Source organism: Gopherus evgoodei, chromosome 1 (assembly GCF_007399415.2).
Source record: "Gopherus evgoodei ecotype Sinaloan lineage chromosome 1, rGopEvg1_v1.p, whole genome shotgun sequence".
Taxonomy (NCBI): Eukaryota; Metazoa; Chordata; order Testudines; family Testudinidae; genus Gopherus; species Gopherus evgoodei.
Window position 1 is genome coordinate 327,102,933 of NC_044322.1, and position 21,771 is coordinate 327,124,703.

General features: G+C 40.0%; 1 protein-coding gene across 7 annotated transcripts in view; it reads right to left on the bottom strand.

The window, feature by feature from the left end:
- Window positions 1–8,046: 8,046 nt before the first annotated feature.
- Window positions 8,047–21,771, bottom strand: part of ZNF800 (zinc finger protein 800) — a 35,431-nt gene continuing 21,706 nt past the window's right edge. For 6 of the 7 annotated variants that reach the window (XM_030549183.1, XM_030549181.1, XM_030549180.1 and 3 more), the window contains one exon: window positions 8,047–12,664. In XM_030549183.1, coding sequence (XP_030405043.1) covers window positions 10,974–12,664 — 1,691 coding nt within the window. In that variant the 3' untranslated portion in view covers window positions 8,047–10,973. The remainder of the gene's footprint in view (window positions 12,665–21,771) is intronic. The other variant, XM_030549185.1, reaches the window with a different exon arrangement.

Consider the following 21,771-nt stretch of genomic DNA (forward strand, 5'->3'; position numbering starts at 1 on the left):
ACCAATTTGTAGATTGACTTGACAGAAGGGGAAATCAAAGCTATCAATTGTGGCATCGTCCCTTAACAACTTAAGTATTTGACTGAAGATAAGCCACCTTTCAGCATTCTCAGTCTTGATGAGCTATCCCAATATAGTCATACAAAAAATACCCCAACCAACAGGCTAGCACACAGTATTCATAAATTACAGAGGAACTCCAAATCTGTCAAAGTAACATTGATAGAGACTTCAACTCGGGAATTGTAAACAAAAATGTAGTACATTTGCTCAGTACAACTGTAATGTTTTAATGGCAATTACACCTGAGAAAATATTTCTGTTTTTGTAAAAACAAATCTCATTCATCAGCTGAAATGTAAGAGTTTATCTCAAAGCAAAACAAGATTACTACTTTTAGAGTTTATTGTACCTTTTGGCTATTATTATGTACTAATGTCTCAAATATCAATTCATGAATAATTTAAAACTGAAAACCATAAAAACTTGGCAAACTAAGCATTTTCAAAGAATCTTAAATGGAACTTTTTGAAAGATATTTTTGACTGCAGTGAACAGAGATAAGTGTTTTAATACTGCTATACTATAGTAAAGGACAGTCAGCATTTCTATTATAGCCTCATGTTTCCAGGGATTTATCACTGATCAATTGTTCACACTATGCTGAAACTTGGCCTACACTTGTCCTAGACCCCAACATACTGAGATTATAAAATTGGCATCAAGATAAAAAACCAAACTCATTTCTCTGTGTTTGAGTTTTAAGCCGTTTTAATGTCAAGGATGCTAACTACTGCTTTGTTCGCTGGCCAGTTTCTGCAGTGTTTAAATCCATTGCCTTCAGCCATGTAACTCAGAATAGTTTCAAAGAAATAACTCAGTACTTTCCAAGGTAAAAAACCCTTTTCAATATGAAATTTCTTTTAAAGGTGACCAACCTCCTCCCTGTGATTACCTGATGCCACATTGTTGCAACCAGCCAGGTGCCACTCACTGAAATTCAAAACACAAAAGAGGACAAGGGAATCGGGTAGGAGAAATTGCACACTTCAATATAATTGCAGCTGGCAAGCAACTGACTACTATGAAAAACGCTTTTTTCAGAAGCTAAAATTTGAACAAAAATTGCCAAACTAACAGAAATTTGACTCCAATGTAATCTCAAGTAGCAAGGCAGCATAGATGAAGCAAGTCTTATAAAATTAGGACTGTGAAACGGTAATACTAATTAAACTGAGTATCTTGGAACATGGACAGAGTAACAAATTGCAAACACCTCATAAATTGAATTTAGACAGCATGCAACAACAGTGCTTAGCACAATGGAGCCTTAATCCTTGATTGGCACCTCTAGGCACTATCGCAATAAAACAAAACAGTCCGTTAAATCTTTAAAGTGTGAAAGAGTGGACCGCTTGTGAAGATAGGAAGCAATAGCAATTTCCCCATTTGCTGTAATTTGTTACGAGTTCCAAGCATATATTTTACGTGACCTCCGCAGCAATTACGCAAATATTCTCATTTAAGAATCCACAATATCACACAATTTGTTTGGTTTGGGCTTTTATAATAGTAATGGTGTTCAAAAATCCCTCACCATTATAGAAAGCATACCCTCAACTCTATCCAAAAACCCCAATAAACAGATGTCTTTTGCAGGGTGCTTGAAAGGTCACCAAATTTGGGCTATTTTAGACAAATGGGAAAACAAGATACAGAGTCTCAGGGCACATTTACACTGCCCACGTACAGTGGTGTGGAGAGTACATACACTGCATGCCCCATTTCCCTGGCACAGGCATAAGTACCAGTGTAGATGACACTACATGAACAAGTAGAGACATGCCTAACCCAGTGGGTATATACCTGCAGGGCTCTGTACAGGCCGAAGCAGCACCTCCCCCATCTAAACTGTTTTTAGTAGGGTAATGTCTCAGTGCCAGAGCCTTTCTCCACTGTCTCCTGCTGCCAGAGCCTTTCACCACATGCCACTGCCAGGGGTGTGCAGCTGCCACAGGAGAGCAGCGTAGACATAGCTTAGAGCTCTGTCTCTTTTGTAACAAGGGGAATCCTATTCAGCCACCTCTCCTGACTACAGCTATGGTATGCCATGGGTGAGGCCAGTCACAGACACTAAGGCTTTACAGGTCATAACACCTTAAACTCCACCCAGAAAACAACAGGCAGCCAGTGCAAATCTCAGAGCACTGGTGTCATATGCTCCTAGCAAGAAGCCCTGCTCGGTAAGCCAGCTGCTGCTTTCTGCACTAGCTTCAGTTTCTAAATGACTTAAGGGTGTAGTCCATGTAGAGCCCAGTCTTGTTTTTGTTATCTCATGAACAATGGCAATGACCACATCAGAAAGGAAAGGTCTCAACCTTTCAAAAAGGTGACTGGGTTACTGTTTAATGCTTTTTTTCAATGCCATAGGTGGCCTCGATTATCTCCACAAGCAAGGGACCCGGTAATTCACCAGTTAGGAAGGGCATTGCTCCAAAGACTGAGGGACAAAGTTCTCTCAACATCTAAAGTGCCTCAGGGAGCACCAGTTGAAACTCTGGCAGGCAAGATGTTTCCCTTATTCCTTCAAGATTTTGCTCTGCCACCACAGATAGTCCATCCATAATTTGATTCTTTTTTTCCTGCAAAATGGTTAGCAATTTGCTCACAATGTGGGGTAGGCAGACTAGTGACTGAGCTGAGACTGTTTTGATTCACCAGATTATCTACCAGATGAAATAAATCTGTAGTCTGAGATTTTGTGGATATTGTGGTGGTGGGAAAAAAATTTATTTGCCTCCTGGACAGCCACATAAAAAAATTTTATGCTGCAACTGATCAGCCTTATTATGAGACTTCCACAACCAGTACCCTAGCCATTTTCTCTCTCAATTCATCACTGAACAGCGACAAACCAGAGTGACCTATGAAAATGAAGTCAGAATATCGGAAAATGAAGAGAATGCCTAGAGGTCACCTCATTAATGGTGGAGGACAAAAAGTATATTGTTCTACTGGCCCACAAGGAGGGTCTTTTAGTGAAACAAGATTCTCCCTCAGAGCAATCTGGATCTTTTCTTGTTCCAGTAATCTGAGGACAAATCATCAAAACAGGTCCTTCACCTTGACATCCTCAAAGCACACGAGTTAATTGTTGATCCTTGACACAAGTTTAACAGCCAATTGTCTAACCGCCAATCTCAATCCAAAAACCAGATCCAGAGTGTGACCAGCTATATGAACTGAGTCAGTAACTACCTTGAACAAGGTCATAGTGATCAGGAAATCCTGAGCTACCCCAAAAAGTCATCATCATCTACATGCAAATTGAAATCAGAAAACAATTAAATTTTGCCATTCTAGCAATCAGTTTACTCAGTTCAAACGGACATAGCAGTGCAACAGGTCAAGCAACAAACTGAAACCGGTCCCTTCTTAATGTCATCCTGGGACTTTCCTAATAAAGGTACGTCTACACTAGCCACCGGATCGGCAGTAGTGATCGAGCTATTGGGGATCGATTTATCATGCCTTGTGTAGATGTGAGAAATCAATCCCCAATCGCTCTGCCGTCGACTCCGAAACTCCACTGTGGTGAGAGGCAGAAGCGGAGTCAATGGGGGAGCAGCAGCGGTCAACTCACCGCTGTCCTCGCAGCCAGGTAAATCGACCTAAGATATGCCGTTCAGCTACGCTATTCATTTAGGCTAGGTCTATACTGGGGCGGGGACGAACCTGGTCGACCTAAGTGAACATACTATCAGATCCAGTTTTGGAGAAAGAGACCTCATTAGGCTGGATGCAATCAGCATGGCCATACCTCCTCCCTGCTGAGTCCTACTAGGTTTATCATGTACCAAATAGCATGGTTAACACCATGTGGGTAACACTAGACTAGCAGAATCATTTACCTTGTTTTCAGTGATACACAGAATAGGAAGTTGAAGCTTTTATTAAAGCACAGACTGTTGATGATTTATTTCCCTCTAAGCGTTTTCATCATCAGGAACTGAAGGCCAGGAACCTTGTCTCTTGACAATGAAGCCTCCTGATGTGACACCAAAAATAAAGAGAAATTAAACATCTTGTTCCTGATTTCTCCTTACAAAATTATTACTCCTCCCTCCCCTAATTGTCATGGAGATCAAGAAACCAAGCCCTGAAACCAGACCCCATCCTGGGCTTACATATTCCAGCATACAGCAACACTGTTCTGTGCTTTTGTCCATTTGATAGTGACCTCTAAAGGAATTCAGTCGCTGCAACTAAGTAGCCCAAACAGCAAGACCCAGGGCTAGCTGTAAAAGACATCTTAAAACAAACTCTTCCTAACCCATCTTTACTTTGCACAATTCACAACTTCACACTGACGGTCTCGTATATCTTAGGGCCTCTCCCTCCCCATAATGCCATCCCTCTCAAAACATAAATCCCCCTCATCATTACAACCTATTGTTTCCCCCCACATAGTCACTCTCAGTGCAGCTCAGCCAGAAGCCAGCGAGTAAGGATAGAGCCCATTGTTGACAGCCCTGCAGTGAAACCTGCTACACTTGGTGGGGGGTCATTTGGCCTGTACAGGGAGACTATAATGCCATCTTTCCATTCATAGAACCATGGTATATCAGGGCTGGAAGGGACCTCAGGAGGTCATCTAGTCCAACCCCCTGCTCAAAGCAGGGCCAATCCCCAACTAAATCATCCCAGCCAAGGCTTTGTCAAGCCTGACCTTAAAAACCTTCAAGAAAGGAGATTCCACCACTTCCCTAAGTAACCCATTCCAGTGCTTCACCACCCTCCTAGTGAAGTTTTTCTTAATATCCAACCTAAATCTCCCCCACTGCAATTTGAGAACATTACTCCTTGTTCTGTCATCTGGTACCACTGAGAACAATCTAGATCCATCATATTTGGAACCCTCTTTCAGGTAGTTGAAGGCTGCTATCAAATCCCCTCCTTTTCTGCAGACTAAATAATCCCAGTTCCCTCAGCCTCTCCTCATAAGTCATGTGCTCCAGCCCCCTAATCATTTTTGCTGCCCTCCGCTAGACTCTTTCCAATTTTTCCACATCCTTCTTGTAGTGTGGGGCCCAAAACTGGACACAGTACTCCACATGAGGCCTCACCAGTGTCGAATAGAGGGAAATGATCACGTCCCTCAATTTGCTGGCAATGCCCCTACTTATACAGCCCAAAATGCCATTAGTCTTCTTGGGAACAAGGGCACACTGTTGACTGATATCCAGCTTCTCGTCCACTATAACCCCTAGGTCTTTTTCTGCAGAACTGCTTCCTGGTCATTCGGTCCCTAGTCTGTAATAGTGACGGGATTCTTCTGTCCTAAATGTAGGACTCCGCACTTGTCCTTGCTGAACCTCAGCAGATTTCTTTTGGCCCAATCCTCTAATTTGTCTAGGTCCCTCTGTATCCTATCCCTACCCTCCAGCATATCTATCACTCCTCCCAGTTTAGCGTCATCTGCAAACTTGCTGAGGGTGCAGTTGACGCCATCCTCCAGATCATTAATGAAGATGTTGAACAACACCGGCCCCAGGACTGACCCTTGGGGCACTCCGCTTGTTACTGGCTCCCAACTAGACATGAAGCCTTTGATCACATTCTGCTAGTACTGTACCCTCTGGTTTCTGACTCAACTGCACCAAGGATTTAACTGCTGTTTCAAAGCAGCTTTTGATTTATTCGACAGGTTTCCACCTTGGTTTATGCCAAAAGGAGTTGGTATTCAAAATGTTGTGCTAACTCTGGAGCACAATTTTCACACCAGCACCAATTCACAGCTTTTGACATTAGGACTTGCCACTCCACACATTGGAACAAAGATTAGTCAAGAAGTGTTTACTGACCAAGACTACACCAGTGATATCACCCTGCTTGTGGAAACGTCAGAGAATTTCAGCCCTTCCCTCCAAGACATGACCTGCACTATGGGGTTGACTCTCTCATGACCCAAGATCAAGGTCCAGAACCTCAGAGTTGGGCTACCAGAACCCCAGTGCAGGTGGAATCGAGTACCATGGAGAGCGTTGATAAATTCATCTACATAACAAGCAGAGTTCAAATAGTAGTAGCAAACCAGATGTTCTTCAGCAAATAGGTCTTGCTGCCTCCTGTATGAAGTACATGTCTCGATTATGGATGCAAAAGTGTCTTTGCACTGAGACAAAGTTCAGGATCAAGCCTATGTACTACCTGTTTTATTAAAAAGGTCAGAAACTAGGACCCTCCTACTAGCAGATTTGGAGCACCTTCACGGAGCCACCTGCAGGTCTGCCCGAGAGGTTCATGAATTTGTAGGATCTTCACTTGTGTAACGCCATCACCCATACTCACTCTGGCTGTTGCACTGATCCCTGGCAGGTCTATAAATGTATCTATCGTCACTCTGATGCTATTGCCAAATATGGAGAGCAACATCAACACAATCACCCACTCCCATTGTCTCTGCATCCCAGTCTAACCAGTCCCACTTCCATGAAATTAGCTGAGAGAATACAAGATCATCCTCACCTCATAAGCCCAAAAGACTTTCTCATAATGGTACAAACCCTTTCATCTATCCTCTCAAATTTCAAGACTCACTGAAGTTTATGACACCTCCTGGCCTCTCACACCACACTGCCCACATTTCTGATCTCATCACCACCTATAACCAGCGTCCCTGCCAGAGTTTAGACCTATAGGTATCTCAGCAAGAGAGTCTTATCCAGAGCCAGCTCCAGGCACCAGTGAAGGAAGCAGGTGCCTGGGGTGGCCAATAGGAAGAAGTGGCACTCCATCCGTTATTGGGGCAGCACATCCGGGTCTTCGGCAGTGGATCCTTCAGTCCCTCTCTTCCTCGTTGGCAGCACTTCGGCAGCAGCTCAATCAGGTTTTGTTTTTGTCGCTTGGGGCGGCAAAAAAGCTGGAACCAGCCCTTGTCTTACCTTAATGATTTCTTATCCTGCTGACCTCTCACCCCAACAGGGGAAAAAAAAAAAATTTACAACATACTACTATTCCTCCATCTAAATCCTTCAACATAAATGATCCATTATTAATACCTTTAAAAAAAAGTAACTGCCTAGCTAATTCTAGAAGTTAATGATTTGATTAGGTTTAAATTTATAAAATGATTTAGGTGTATTGGAAAAATATTTACAATGTAATCTCCTGAATAGTACAAATAGTATTGAGAATACGGATACTTTTAAGTCACTTGGAATCGGAACAAGATACCAGGAAAGGCAAGAAGAAGAACTGAGATATTTATGGTATAGAAAGAAGGAAACTATACTAGAAAGAGGCTCGGGGATAACAGATCCTGTTATAAAAGTAAAAGGATTATGTAAAAAAATGGTCTATGCCTTTGGATAATTTAAAATCTATGATATTTCAGGGTCCTTTTGTTAAGGTCCAGTTACTTACCAAACAAAATGCCACTTAATACAGGAAGTTTCCTGTATTAAATTAAACACAAAATCTATAAAAATCTTTATGAATACTTCAATTTTCTTTTCTTAAGGCAGACATGAAGGACGTAGCACAGTAAGACTGCATTAAGATTTAGATGACCACAAAGCCCCACTACAATACTAAAATTAGCTGAATAACTTCCCGTTACTTCACCACCACTCCTGCATTTTATTTTTCTGATCTTAATGCAAAGAGATCTAGGAATAGGCATTAGGGAGCTGGACACATAAGGGCAATCTACTTTTTAATATATTAAAATCATAAGCCAACAGTAGGGGTTCTCTGGGCATATTCTAACCAAATGAAAATGGGCAACTGTTATAAAAGCCTCCCTCATTCTTTATATAAAACTAAGGATCCTACCTTTCTTATAAAAATCTACATTCACTCTTCCTGAGCATCAGTATTTGGTTTACAACACTATTAACAAGGACCATAACAAAGTTTTGCTTAACTAAAATCAAGACAAGGATAGTTTTCACAAGTGACAAAAAACTAAGATTAGACAAGGATTTCTTAATTACATAATAGAGGTCACTATAAGTGTAGAAAAAAAGGGTTCACTGCAACTGCTAAGTTTCTCATAAGGCAAAAGTATTTTTAATTCCAGTGGAAAAATACAACAAACCAGACTCAATGATAGAGAAATAAAGTTTATAGAAATGCAAACGTTGAAGTGTAGCTGCTGGTAGTAATTGAATTGGTTTATGACTCAAGAAAGGCATTCCAGTTTCAGTAGAATACACCTTTTTTTCCTAAGCACACTTTGTTAAAGTAACTTCCAGTCTGATTTATTTCCAAATACAGTACATTTATCCAAACAAGAGCATGTACATTCAATACAGAACATTTCCAGCAACAGTTATAGTCCAGTTCCCATTCACAGTGTATTTTTTTAGTGCAAAGCACTAAAAAGACCAAACATTCTTCTATCCATAAAAGCATTTTTTAAATCGATGATCTTGTGATCAACATTTTTAGATTTTTTTTTAATACAAAAAGTATACATGACAAGGCACCTCCCTAAGCAAGAGAGTGAACCTATATAAAAACATGGTATTTCTTCTCATGTACAGTACCTTTCAAATTGTGGCAATTTGACACAAATCACTAAATAAAATATCTTCTAAAAAGTAAAAAAAAATTGATGCACACAAGCCTGCCAAGATTTCCATAATGGCAGGTGTGCTACTGTTTTGCTAATATCTTGATTATAAAATAGACAAAAGGATCAGTAAGCATTTTGCAAATCCTACAATAAAGTCAAGTGCTACCTAAAGTGGTCACTTAAGATCTTGCGAGAAAAAAATATTCTGAGTTTCTCTCACACTATCCTCCCTTTTATTAACATTTAAAGAAATAAAACTAGCATTATAAGAAGTGGTTGTGCATGGATTGTCTGTGTCTATAAAACATCAGAAAATATTCACTACCTTCATATTAACATTAGTGTGTTTTTTTAAAACAATAACTGAAAAATTAACTGCAACTATCATTAAAGTGCTTGTGTATAAAATTTAAACACAAAATTAAAGAATATGGAATAGGGCATGTAGGTGTTTTTGTAAACTTCCTACATGTTTACAAGTGAAAGGCTGTCCTATGAACCATGCATAAAAAAAAATTATTGGCAATATCTCTGCAGCAACTTTAGTACAGTGAAATTCAGTACACCCAAAAGTTGGGTAATTAGTCCAACTGAAGTTATGACCATTACTAAAAATTAGAACTATTCAGCCAATATACACTAATATGGTGTTTGCTTTTATACATTCATTTGTAATACATTTAAAACAGTACATAACAAAGCAGAAGTTTGCCAGCCAAGTAGAATACCACATAAAAAGTCACAGAATTGGTTCATCAGCATTAGCAGTACTAAGATCAGTATCTGTGGTGACCTCTCAAGTTGATTTCCTAAATAAAAATAAGTTTTCTTCCAAAAAATGCTTTTTGTAAAGGGTTTTTTCTTTTTAAAGCACAGAAAGTTCATTTTCTATTGATAACTTGCTGAACTGCTTAGAGACAAGGGTAGTTAACTGCTAGTCTATAGATGCAGGTTGTGCACTGCAAATCAACAGTTACCTGACAGTGTTGGGATGAGGCACTGTCATAACAAGCCATGAGAATAGTTATTAATTTAGTAAGAAAACAATAGTTTAAAGTATTTCCACATTTTTCTTATGGTACCATTTTCAAGATATTAGTGGTTCTAACACCAAATTAAAGTCTTTCCACTCAAATGAACTCCAAACTTTCCGTACATCACTTGAAGTTATCTGAGGAGAAATGGGAATAAATTAATATTTTGAGTTTACCAATACAACTTGTTTACTAATTATACAACAGTGAAACTATTTTTAAATGCAAGGTGGTACCTAAAATTTAGCACAAACAAAATTTAAAAACATTCTGTTCCTCAAACAAGATTAGTGGGATTTTAAGAGAGAACCCAGCTCATTAAGTTGCATTTTCTTTAGCAGAAAGTGGTTACCAAACCACTGAAAACCCACCTACATATGCCTGACTGGTAATCCACTGCAGAAGGTATACCAAGACAGAGTTGTCTTCGGGAAGAGAGCACTTCTGAGTTGAAGTCAATAGCAGATACAGGACAAGGTATATGTATTTAGCCTTATTTTCACTTAACAGATATTTATTATAAGGAGAGAGTTCCAAAGTAATAATTTAAAGACTGCTTCCCCTCCCCACACCCAGGCCTGTTTTTATTACAAATATCTGCAATATCCAAAAAGCCTTCATGGCCATCTATAGGTTATTTCCATTTAACCAAGAAATATATTTTATAATTAGAAGACTACCCCTGCCACCATTTTTTCAATGAAGCAGGACTGCGGAAAAACAGTAAGTCATCACAATAAAGAAAACACATCCATATTTAAGGTGCTATCCTGGAAACTCTTACTCATGCAAAGAGATGCTTTTAGGATAATACCATGATGTTGGGAGAGTGAGGGAAACTTAATAGAATAAGTTAAAAGAAAAATAATAAAGTTTATTGCTGGCTGCTCATTCCAAGTTAGATGTAGAGATTTATTTACTCTGCTGTAATTCACTTTTACATCAGCTATAAAAGTACCATAATATTTTTGTAACTATCCTACAAATGTGTACATTAGCAGGATAAACTATGAACAAGTACCAAACAAGTGCAAAACTAATTTTAAAATGTCTACTGTAAACATAAGCCAATATAAATTGATTTTTATCATATAAAACAGTTTAGAAGAACTGTACAGCCTAACTTTATTAGGTTGCAACTTCCTGCAGAAGAAAAAAGTTTAGAAATTGACTTGTCTCCAAGCCACTGAAAACATATTTTGCTGAAGAGGCAAATGTGATAGCCACATTACTTTTGTAACTCCTACACCATCATCTATTGGAAAGCATCTGGTTCAGGAAACAAAATATCAGATGGGGGGGGGGGGTTGTGGTGGTGTTTGTTTGTTTTTAAATAGAGGCAAAACACTAGTTGTTTCTCACCAGACAAGAGCTTTTGATCTTGTACTTCTGCCTTTGGTTTTGTTTTCTTCTGGTGAATGAGATGCATTTGCCTTGTGAGTTTTCTTATGGTGTTCTAGAAAAGTCTTTTTAGCAAATGCCTTTCCACATTTATTGCATCTGTGAAGAGAAAAGTTTTTTGTGACTTTTACTTCTATGCCAACATCAGCTCCTTCAAACTTTTTACTCGGTGAGTTAGAGACGACATCCTGTTTTGAACCAATCTGTCTTGCTTCATCCCTCTGAGGGCCTCTTTTTGCCACCTTATTTAGAACAAAATCAATAGGCTTTTTTATTGCTCTGATTTCTAAACTTGCAGTTATTTTACCAAGGTAACGTGATGACTTTTTATGAACTACAGTTATATGCCTTATCACATCACGTTTGCGACGTGTTTCATAAGTGCAGAGAGGACATCTGTAGAATTTAACATAAATGTTATTTCCATCTGTGTGCAACTCAATGTGTTTTGTCAAGTTCTGTTTAGAAGTAAATTGGCGTTTACACAGTTTACAGTAAAGCTGCTTGAAGTCAAAGCCAGCTGAAAGTTTTGGCTTCCTTGTTTTTTGCTGGCCACCTGCAGCAGATGGATTGGTTGATTTAGGGGTTTCAAGGTCTCGCTTAACTTTATTTTTCTGTGCTGCTGGTGTGTTCTTTTTCTCATTTGAATGACTTGTTCCCTTTAACTCATTCTGTGCAGAAAGGGTGATGGAAGGGGTTGAAGATTCTACAGAATCTGCTGGTTCAACTTTTACTTTTATTTCTGTGCCGTTGGCAGTATTATTGGGTCCTTTCTCTTTTTTAGAGTTCTTTCCGGAAAGGGTTATCTTGTGAACAATTTGCATGTGCCTTTTAAGCATTATTTGTGAACTATATTTTCTCTTGCACAGAAGGCATTTGCATGCAGTTAAATTGTATTCAGCCTTTGAGGAAGACTTCTGTTTTCGGGTCTTAAAAGATTTTTTAGCAGAAACTGTATCCAAGAACAAAGGTTGCCCAGGCTTTGTAGCTATATCAGGAGTAATGGAATCCCTCCTTAACCCCCTATGAACTTCATCAAAATGCCTCCTTACATTGGCTTTTGTAGCAAATGATTTATAACATACAGGACAACTTCTACCTAAATTTACAAGCACATTCTTATTTCGTCCTTTTGTGGAGCGCTGATTTGGTTTCTTTTTTGTTTCTATGTACTTCTTTAGTTCTTCCATCTTTTTTTTGTGTACTTTTCTAATGTGCCGACGTACACTACGTCTGGAATGAAATTCTTTTCTACATAAACAACAAATCAACTGGTGGCCAAAATCTGAATTATCAGAAGAGTCCAATTCAGGATTTAATGCTGGAGGTTGTTCGTCAGGAGTAGGCATTACATTTATTACAGCATCAACAGGTGGCAACTCTAAAGTTTCTGTATCTGGAGTTGAAACAGTTTTGGGTTGCTCAGTGGTAGGTTCCTGTATTTGTAATGGAGCTTGATCAGGACTACTGCTAATCTCAATGTTCTCTTCTGGGTTGTCAGTTCTTGAAATGTACTGAAACACAGCATTCTGATTTGTTTCTATAGGTTCCAGCGTAATTACATATTCTTGTTTGTCCACTCTAGGATAAATGGCTTCCAGAAGATTATTTACGGCTTGGCTTTGTTTATCATTGACATCTGGAAGGTCTGTAAAAACAAAAGGTTATTGTTCAATCATCTAGAAATCTCAAGTTATTATACTAGGCTTTACATTTCAAAGTGAGCCTTGAATATCAGCCTAATCATTGAATTATGTGCCCACAAATTGTTTTTAATTTAAAGTTCATGTTTGTACTACTTTTCAACAATTACTATAATTACAGCCAGCCTACTAGGAAGAAATCTTGCTTCATTTGCCAATTCAACCACAAGTTACCATGTCCAGTAGTGGATTTTCTCTGGATAATCAACAAATCTTTTTATTACATCAGTATAAATGTCCTTAGAATTATTAAGGATCTTGGTTTACCTCAGAGATTAATTAACTACTTCTGGTATACTTGAACTGGTAGCCCCCAAGTTTAAGATGCACTTTGTGCCTGTAATGAGTTTCTTTTCTAGGAAAACAACAAACCAACTACTGGCCAAAGTCAAAATTATCAAGATGCAACACCTGACCTTGTTCTTCATGAGTGTTACCTAGTGTACAATATCATTAGGGAGAGCTTTTCTGGGGGCTAGAGGAAGAGTAATCTCAATGAAGGACCTGCAACTCTGAATGTTACTTCTCCTTGCCTCCCTCCAATCCTCAACTTTGTCCATCAGATCCCAGATGTACTGACCTTTAGGACATACTACAAGGCCTATACAACCACACGTTTTCTATAAGGGAACAACAAATAGGGTATGAGGATGAAAAGAGAATTTCATTTGTGGTAGGTTGGGAATTTCATTGGCAGAAAGAACTTTTTATATGTTTTTATAAAATGGGAAGTGCCTAGAGAGCTAGATGGATGCTTGGTAAATTGAAAAAAAAGATATACATAAAACAAATTCGATCAGCACTTTTCAAAATAATCTTAATATTAGTGTTCAGATCATTTAAATCTGTAAACAGATCAAAAAATTTATTAAGCTACTTTAAATTTTACTTAAAATGTTTAAATTTTAAACAGCTATATTAATATTAAAATAACTTGCAATGGAAAGGTCAAGGAAGCATAAGGTGTTTTAAGATCAGATGATATTTTGCTTGTAAATATTCATAACAGACTAAAAAGTATACTTACTGATCCTTCCCTCTAAGTGAGATTAGTTATATGTTCACTTTATAATGAGCCTCAACCAGTTAACAAAATACTCCTGGTATGTTCCTCAAAATGTATTATCCTGAGAGTCTTACTGAATCACCAAAACAAAATTAAGAACTGGGGCACATTTTCCCTGCAATTCTATTACTTCCAGGATATATTATGACGACAATATATTAGAATATATTATAAAACTCTAAGATGCTTTTGAAAAAAGAGTTGTCAATAACCTTACAGTTAACTAGAGATAAAGCTCTATTAGATCATCCAGACAAGATGCAAGTTACAGTTCTTGATATAGGATGTGAACATCAAACCAATACTACATTTCTCGATCTCTCTCAAATCCACTGACTAGCTAACACCTTTCCTAAAAACAATTATTAGATCAGTCAATCAAGTTCACTAAAATGGCTGGTCGTGACAGGAGACCAAAATAAAATGGCTAACTGAAGCCTTTGCTATGAGGTAATAGCAAAGCAACCTGCCTCCATCAATTCCCAAAACCTACTAAGCTGCCCCCCAAAAAAGAGATTACAAAGTTGCAGAGGATGGATTCGCCAAGAAAATCTGAAAATGTAAAGAGACCTCACTCAGAAGAGTGTTTCTGGCAGCGTGGTGGGACTTCTCAGACTCCAAGTGAACAAACGGCAGCCAAATCAAGCAGAAATGCCAGGGCTGAAGAAAATCAAATTGCTTCCAAAGTAGGCATTCTGAAGATGATCTCAGAGTATAATTCCATCAGAGATGATATGACGACCAAGGTTCTTGCAGTCAAGAAGGAACAGTGAGCCCTACGCTAGAGACTGTCCTAAGAGAAGCAAGTGAGGATAGGTCTACAGTGCAAGTAGATATCCATACCTGGCTGGCCTGTGCCAGCTGACTTGGACTAAGGGGCTGTTTAAGTGCTGAGTAGACTTCCGGTCTCAGGCTAGAGCATGGGCTCTAGGACCCTGCAAGGTGGCAGGGTCCCAGAGCTTGGGCTGCAGCCCAAGCCCAAAAGTCTACACTGAAATTAAAGAGCCCTTAAGCCCAAGCCCAACTCAGCTAGTGTGGGCTAACCACAGTTGTCTAAATTCAGCATAGACATACACAGAGAAAAACAGACTTGCAGAGCTGGAGCAGAATGTGATTCTGTTTATATTGGATTACATAGAAAACAGAGTGAGAAGGAACAACATCAGAATTAAGGAACTGCCTGAAAATGCTGAAGGAGGAAACCCAATCTGGTATGTAAAAATTTTAATTGTGGAATCATTACAGCTGAGCTGTCTGTAAGAGGTAAAAGTGGAGAAAGCACACAGGGCACTACTGCACTCTGCCCCCACCACACACACACCTGGGCCTCATAATAATAAATTAATAAACCCAGAGACCTAATGCTGAAATGTTGCAATTATCAACAGAAAAATTTAATTATGAAAAAAAGTCAGAGAATTCAGAGCTCAAACTCAAAGGCATTGACCTTTCTGCCCTAACTTTAAAAAAGAAAAGTAAAAAAGCAGCACTGGGAAAATTACAGCAGCACTCAGGAGGGCAGATATCCACTGCAAAAGATGACTCCCACTTAGATTTCAAAAATCAGTATTATACAGGAAAACACTTTAAACAAAGAGAAAGTACATTCAAGATGCTTGGGATAGAAATCCAAATCTCAAATGTACAAGACAACTCTCCACAGGTAGTAACTACAGATAAGCCGCTGAAAAGCCCTTAGCAAATGGTAAAACCCAGGAAAAGAGAATTGGGAAAAGAAAAAATGTAAGACTCTAGAGACCATACTGGCAATGGCAGAAGTGAAAATGAAAAAAAGAACTCTGATACTAGAGGAGCAACCTAAAGACTAACCAGAAGAGATTTCTTGGGAGTCACCAGGAATGACCAATTGAACAGTAACTGTTACCATTACAAAGAAAACAGTATGAAGTATGCTTTAATTGGGATGATCAATAATAGCTGTCTTCTGCATTTTAAAACATAGACCAGGAGTGGACAAACAATGGCTTGAAAGCCACATGTGGCTTTTTTACAGTTAAAGTGTGGCTTGTGGCATCACCCCTCATTTTCCACCTAAGAGGCAAAGCTTGGGGCTTCTGCCCTGTTGCAGAGTGGTGGGGCTAGAGGCTGTCATATGCGGCTCAGAGGGTCTGTAAGTTTGGCCAGCCCTGACAGACAAAATAAAGGACTATAAGGGAGGAATGGAGGTGGATCCCAGGGATGAAAGAGATTGAAAAAAACAGAGGGATGGGGATGAGCCTTTAGGGGTTCTGTCTAAATTCTCCTTGTAACTCAAATGATGAGATGCTGATCTGTCTCTTAGGGTGAGGGGCCAAGGTTCCATAGGTGGAAAATGTACCTTCTTCGGATTGCTAGAGAAGCAGTCCAAGTGTTCACAAGGAGAACAGAGCAAAGCACAATCATTTTGGGACTGTTTTACATGTTATATTGGCATTTTATTTGTTGATATAGAGTAAGGGGAGAGGGAAGGGAACTGGGGATGGTGGGGAGAATATATACAAGAAAGATATATGGAACAAAAACCAAGTCATGTTCAGGCACACAATTGTGAATGAAAAATAATCAGAAATGAGAGATACTGGCAACACAAGGATTCATGTAATCAAACAGCTAAGGAATTAAACATTTCAAGTTTTTCCAATAAGCTAAATAGTTACTCCCAATGCTTTTACTTGTATTTAAAAGTAACATCTATGAATGTCAAAGGGCAAAATAATGTCATTAAAAGGAAAAAGCCTTAGCAGAACTTTAAAAACCCACTCAGAATATTCTACTTCAATAAACCCATTTTCAGGAGGGGCAAATTATGGTGTAGCCCCATTGAGTGTGGTGCAGGAAATCTAATCCCCTCCTTGTAGGAGCTCAGGTGCCTGGAGTATTGTCTCCTGTATGTTGTCCAGAGGTCCCAACAGGGCCATTGCATGGGAAATGGCACAGGTGGTGGCATCCAGGGGTGGCCATCCCAGGTCTGGGTGTCAATCTTATGTGAGATTTAGACCGTACAGGTGGGCCTAAAGTTGCAGTAGTTTGGATGGCAGAGGAGCGGTGAGATGAAAAAAACCCTCCTCATTAGAAAATGGAGTGGCCAGAGGTGAAGCCAGCTGACACGGTACCATGCATACCAGAGATACATCGGTTACCACAGAGTGGTGATTCCGACCTCAATGAAATAAGTATATCTTTGTATTGCAGGAAATGGTGGCGTACCACTGTTTTTGGAGCCGAAGAGGTTGGTGCCAACAACACTGTTGTAGTTGCGGTCATCAGTGCCAACATCTGAGTGCTCTACGTTACTGGAGCAGGTGGTGGTGCTGCAGGGAGCACCTCAGTATCGCGTCTTCAGGCAGCTCCACTGGTGCCGTAGCAAAGGAAGTGGGCCTCTGTTTGCCTCTTGACTCTGAGCCGCCTCGCTTGGGGTCACTGGCTTCCACAGTATGCATGGCACCAGAGGATCCCAGTGCCTTGTACGTACTCAGTTGTTGAGTGGTCAGTACCAAGGATACAGAATGAGCCGGAGACATATTTTTTTCGGTGACTCTAAGGGGGAAAAATTGATGCTCTTTTCCTTGCTACCTTTTCTGGAGGAATTAGCCTTCCTCTGTGAAGAGGGTTTCCTGGCGCAAACCTTTAAGTTGCTGCAGTGAAAGCATTTTTGTGGGATGTGTGTCTCACCTAAGCACCGGACGCAATGAGAGTGCCCATCCAATACTGGGATTGCATCCCAGCAGGAAAGGCAGCACTTGAAGCCCAGTGAATCGGGAATGGCTCAAACTATAGCAGTTCAGCCCTAAGGATGAACAAGAACTATTCTAAGAGGCAGGAAAATCTCTCTTTTTTTAAACAAAAAAATAAACAGGGATAGTATACTAAGAATACTCTAAAAACCTATTCTAAACACTAAATAAAGCTATTGGTGTTCACACTGCTGGAAGCTCCATTTCAGGCCAAGGATGGTTGACAAGGAACTGCCATGCACACAAGATAGGCACTGACAAGTGTGGGAGAGGGGAGAGCAAACCAGACAAGTACTACTGTTGAAATTCTCCAAGCTGAGGGCTTGTCTTCACTACCATACTGCAGCAGTGCCAGTGTAGCGTGTCTGGTGGAGACATGCTATGTTACAGGACAGCATTCGCCAATCGACATAATTTACTTTACCTCAATGAGATGCAGAAGCTATGGAGACAGAAGAGCATCTCCCACCAACATGGGACAGTGTATACAGCTTTAAGTCGATGTAGCTTACGTTGCTCACAGGGATTTTTTTTCACACTCGTAAGCAACATAAGTTGCATCGACTTAAGCAGTAGTGTAGATAAGCCCAAAGGTGCAGGGATGCATATTCACCTGAAGTGGAGCACCCACAGGGACACTCCTCAAAGAACAACTTGCTGTTTCATGTCCTGTCCCATACAGGACAGTTCCTTAAATGGAGAACTGCTCTTTACACCAGCACAAAAGCAGTTGTGCAAGTAATGGGGTTAAATCTCCCATTTGAATTAAAGGACATCCTTGCTTAGTCTCCATCTGTAATTTTTGCACTGGCCACGAAGTCTTTTGCTCAGCGGATAAGGAACAAGGAATTAATCACAGGAATAAAACCTGCAGGAGCACATAAGAAAATAACACTCTATGCAGATGATGTAATAATTTTACTTAAACCAAATATTTACCTAAAATTAGTTTCTAACAAAGTCCAGGACTTTGGGAAAGCATCTGGATTTAAAGCAAATTATGCCAAATATGAAATGCTAGCTATAAATTTGCCAGACTCTGAAAAGTAACACCTCCAGAAAACATGTGGGTACAATTGGACAACAAATTCTATACGATATTCTGAAATTCAAATCTCAACCTAAAAAGAACTCTCTGATTTAAATGTCAAACCACTCTTTCAGCAAATGAAAGAAGATCTTGAATGCTGAAGGAACAAAACATTTTCTTGGTCGAGAAGAATAACCAGAGTTAAAATGAACATTCTGCCATGGATATCTTCCTTGTTTCAAAATCTTTCTGTAGTAATTTCTGATAAAACCCTAACAGGAATACAGAGAATATTAGAATTTATATGGAATAAGAAAAGACCAACAGTGAGTGCAAATATTTTGTACAGTCCCATTCAACAGGGTGGACTACCTGTTCCGAATAATCTCTGGTACTGTCAAGCCAGCCAGCTCAAAGCAGTAATGGATTGGGGATGCTTTAACCCAACCAACACTAGGTCTTTATTGAACAAGAAAATTGCAGCAGCGTAGACATCGATAGGCTACCCAGGCTTAATGAAAAAAAAACACACTCTCCAGAAATTTATACACATTCTTTAGCAAAGGCTACTCTACAGGTTTGGAATAGAATTAGACGTAAAATTATTTCCCTTGCCAATGACACTCATTGCAAATAATCTTGATCTTAACTCACATTGCAAATCAGAGAACTTCAAACATTGGAGAAGCCATGAAATACACACGGTTGGCTAGCTACACAATAAAGAAACTCTTCTAACTTATTTAAAGATCAAAACTAACTTAAACTGGTCTACTCTCCCCTAGTACCAGTACTTCCAAGTCAGGCATTATAACTTCCTAGAAAACCTGTTTTATACAGAAAGCGAACTTTAATAGAAGCAATGACATCTGGTCAATTAGAAAACAAAAAACATAATTAATTGATATCAATCTTTGCAGACATCTTTCCCAACAAAAGAAAGTTCATATATGACAGCTGAGAGAAGGACCAGTTTAGACAAAATTACCACAGAGAAATGGCATTTGATCTGGAAAAGAGAACAAGACAACCTCAGTCTGTAACAGAAAAAAAGAAAATTTCTTTAAGGTACTGTTTCAGTGGTACCTCGCACCAGTCAGGTTAAAAAATGAATATCAACCGAATGGTGATTAATATAGAAATTATGATGAAAGGGAAGATTTTTATGTATATATGGTCAACGTGTCCAGTCATTAGAAAGTACTGGGATGCAATCCATAAGTAGGTCCACTTCAATCACAAAGAAATCACACAATTTTCATGGGTTGGTCACCAACCCATCAAAAAATGTCTGATTTCTCTGCAGCATTTCTCAAGCTAGTGGCCCCAACCCTATTAAGGGTCCTGGTATCGCCACCCTTACTTCTCCCCATGCTGCTGGCAAGTGGCACTGCCTTCAGAGACCAGATTTCACAGTCCGTGACATGATTTTCATGGCTGCCAATTTGGTAGACCCCTATCCATAACTAAGTATCATGGAGTGTTGGATATTTATTACCAAATACTACTTTGGTAATCCTCCTAGAGCTTCCTAATGAAAATGGTCACAAAAGAGAAAATGAAGAATTAATCTCTCATCTGCTAGTAGCTGCTTGGCTATTGGTAGCCTCTTACTGGAAAAAAGAAAAATAGCTCAACCACAGAGCTCTTATTGGAAAAAAGAAGGGAGGTTGTGTTTATGACAGTGTTAACACACCAATTATGTACCCAGCAAGAGAGAGAGAGAGAGAGAGAGAGAGAGAGAGAGAGAGGACAGATGGATATATAGAAATCTGGTTAAATTTTTTTCATACTCAAAGTACATTAAAACTGCAAAAAAAAACCCAGCACTCTCGCCCAATTTTATTTATTTATTTTTAATATTAATATTTGCTAGACAAGCCTGTACGGACTGTGACAATCTAGCATAAAAGGGACTTTTGACTATTGGAAAAAAGATTCTAAGCTTTGAAGAAGATTTTCAAATATCTACATGTTTTTGAAGCATCCAACCCTGCATAGAAAAATATTCAAGAGCAACTGAAAAGCAATCCCTAAGGGCATGTCTACACAACAGACTTAGGATTTGGGTATACTTGAAGGTGTGCAGCGCTGGGAGTTAAAGCTCTCTTCGTACAGCTGTGTAGGGAAAACGCTGCAGCGTAGCCACACTGAGGGCTACCAGCGCTGCACTGTGGCCACATTTCCAGCGGTGTTGGGAGTGGTGCATAATGGGCAGCTATCCTACAGAGCACCTCTTCCCATTCTGGTATGGTGGGCTGTGGGAAGGGGGCAGAGGGTGCAGGTCATTCTGCTTCCTGTCCCAACGCCCCATGATGCACTGCTTTACATCCCAGCAATCCCTGTATTTCCATCCACGTTTGGCGCCATCTTGACTCTCTCAACCGTTTCTGTGCAGTGCGATTTCTGTGGGAAATGGAGCCCAAACTGCTGAGGAATATGCTGACGGGTCTCACCAGCACATCACGTTTGGCAGTTGAGCTATTTCTTAGGATCTAAAGTGATGAGGAGTCCGACGATGATAGCAAGTAGCGTGATGCGTACGACACGAACTTGCTTGTGGCATTCACGGAAATGTTCAGCACCGTGGAACGCCACTTTTGGGCTCGGGAAACAAGCACTGAGTAGTGGGATCACATCATCATGGAAGTCTGGGATGACGAGCAGTGGCTGCAGAACTTTTGGATGAGAAAAGCCACTTTCATGGGACTGTGTGCTGAGCTCGCCCCCACCCTGCGGCGCAAGGACATGAGATTGAGAGCTGCCCTGCCGGTGGAGAAGTGGGTGGCTATTGCAATCTGGAAGCTGGCAACTCCAGACAGGAACCACTATGGAGTGGGAAAGTCGACTGTTGGAATTGTGTTGATGCAAGTTTGCAGTGTCATTAATCGCATCCTGCTAAGAAGAACCGTGACTCAGGGGAACGTGCAGGACATTGTGGATAGCTTTGCACAAATGGGTTTCCCTAACTGTGGAGGGGCGATAGAGGAGATGCATATGCCTATTCTGGCACCACCTCACCTAGCATCCGAGCACGTTAATCGGAAGGGGTATTTCTCCATGGTTCTCCAGGTGCTTGCGGATCACCATGGGCGTTTCATTGACATTAACACAGGTTGGCCCGGAAAGGTGCACGATGCACGCATGTTTCGGAACACTGGCCTGTTCAGGAAGCTGCAGGCCGGGACTTTTTTCCCAGATCGGAAGATCACAGTAGGGAAC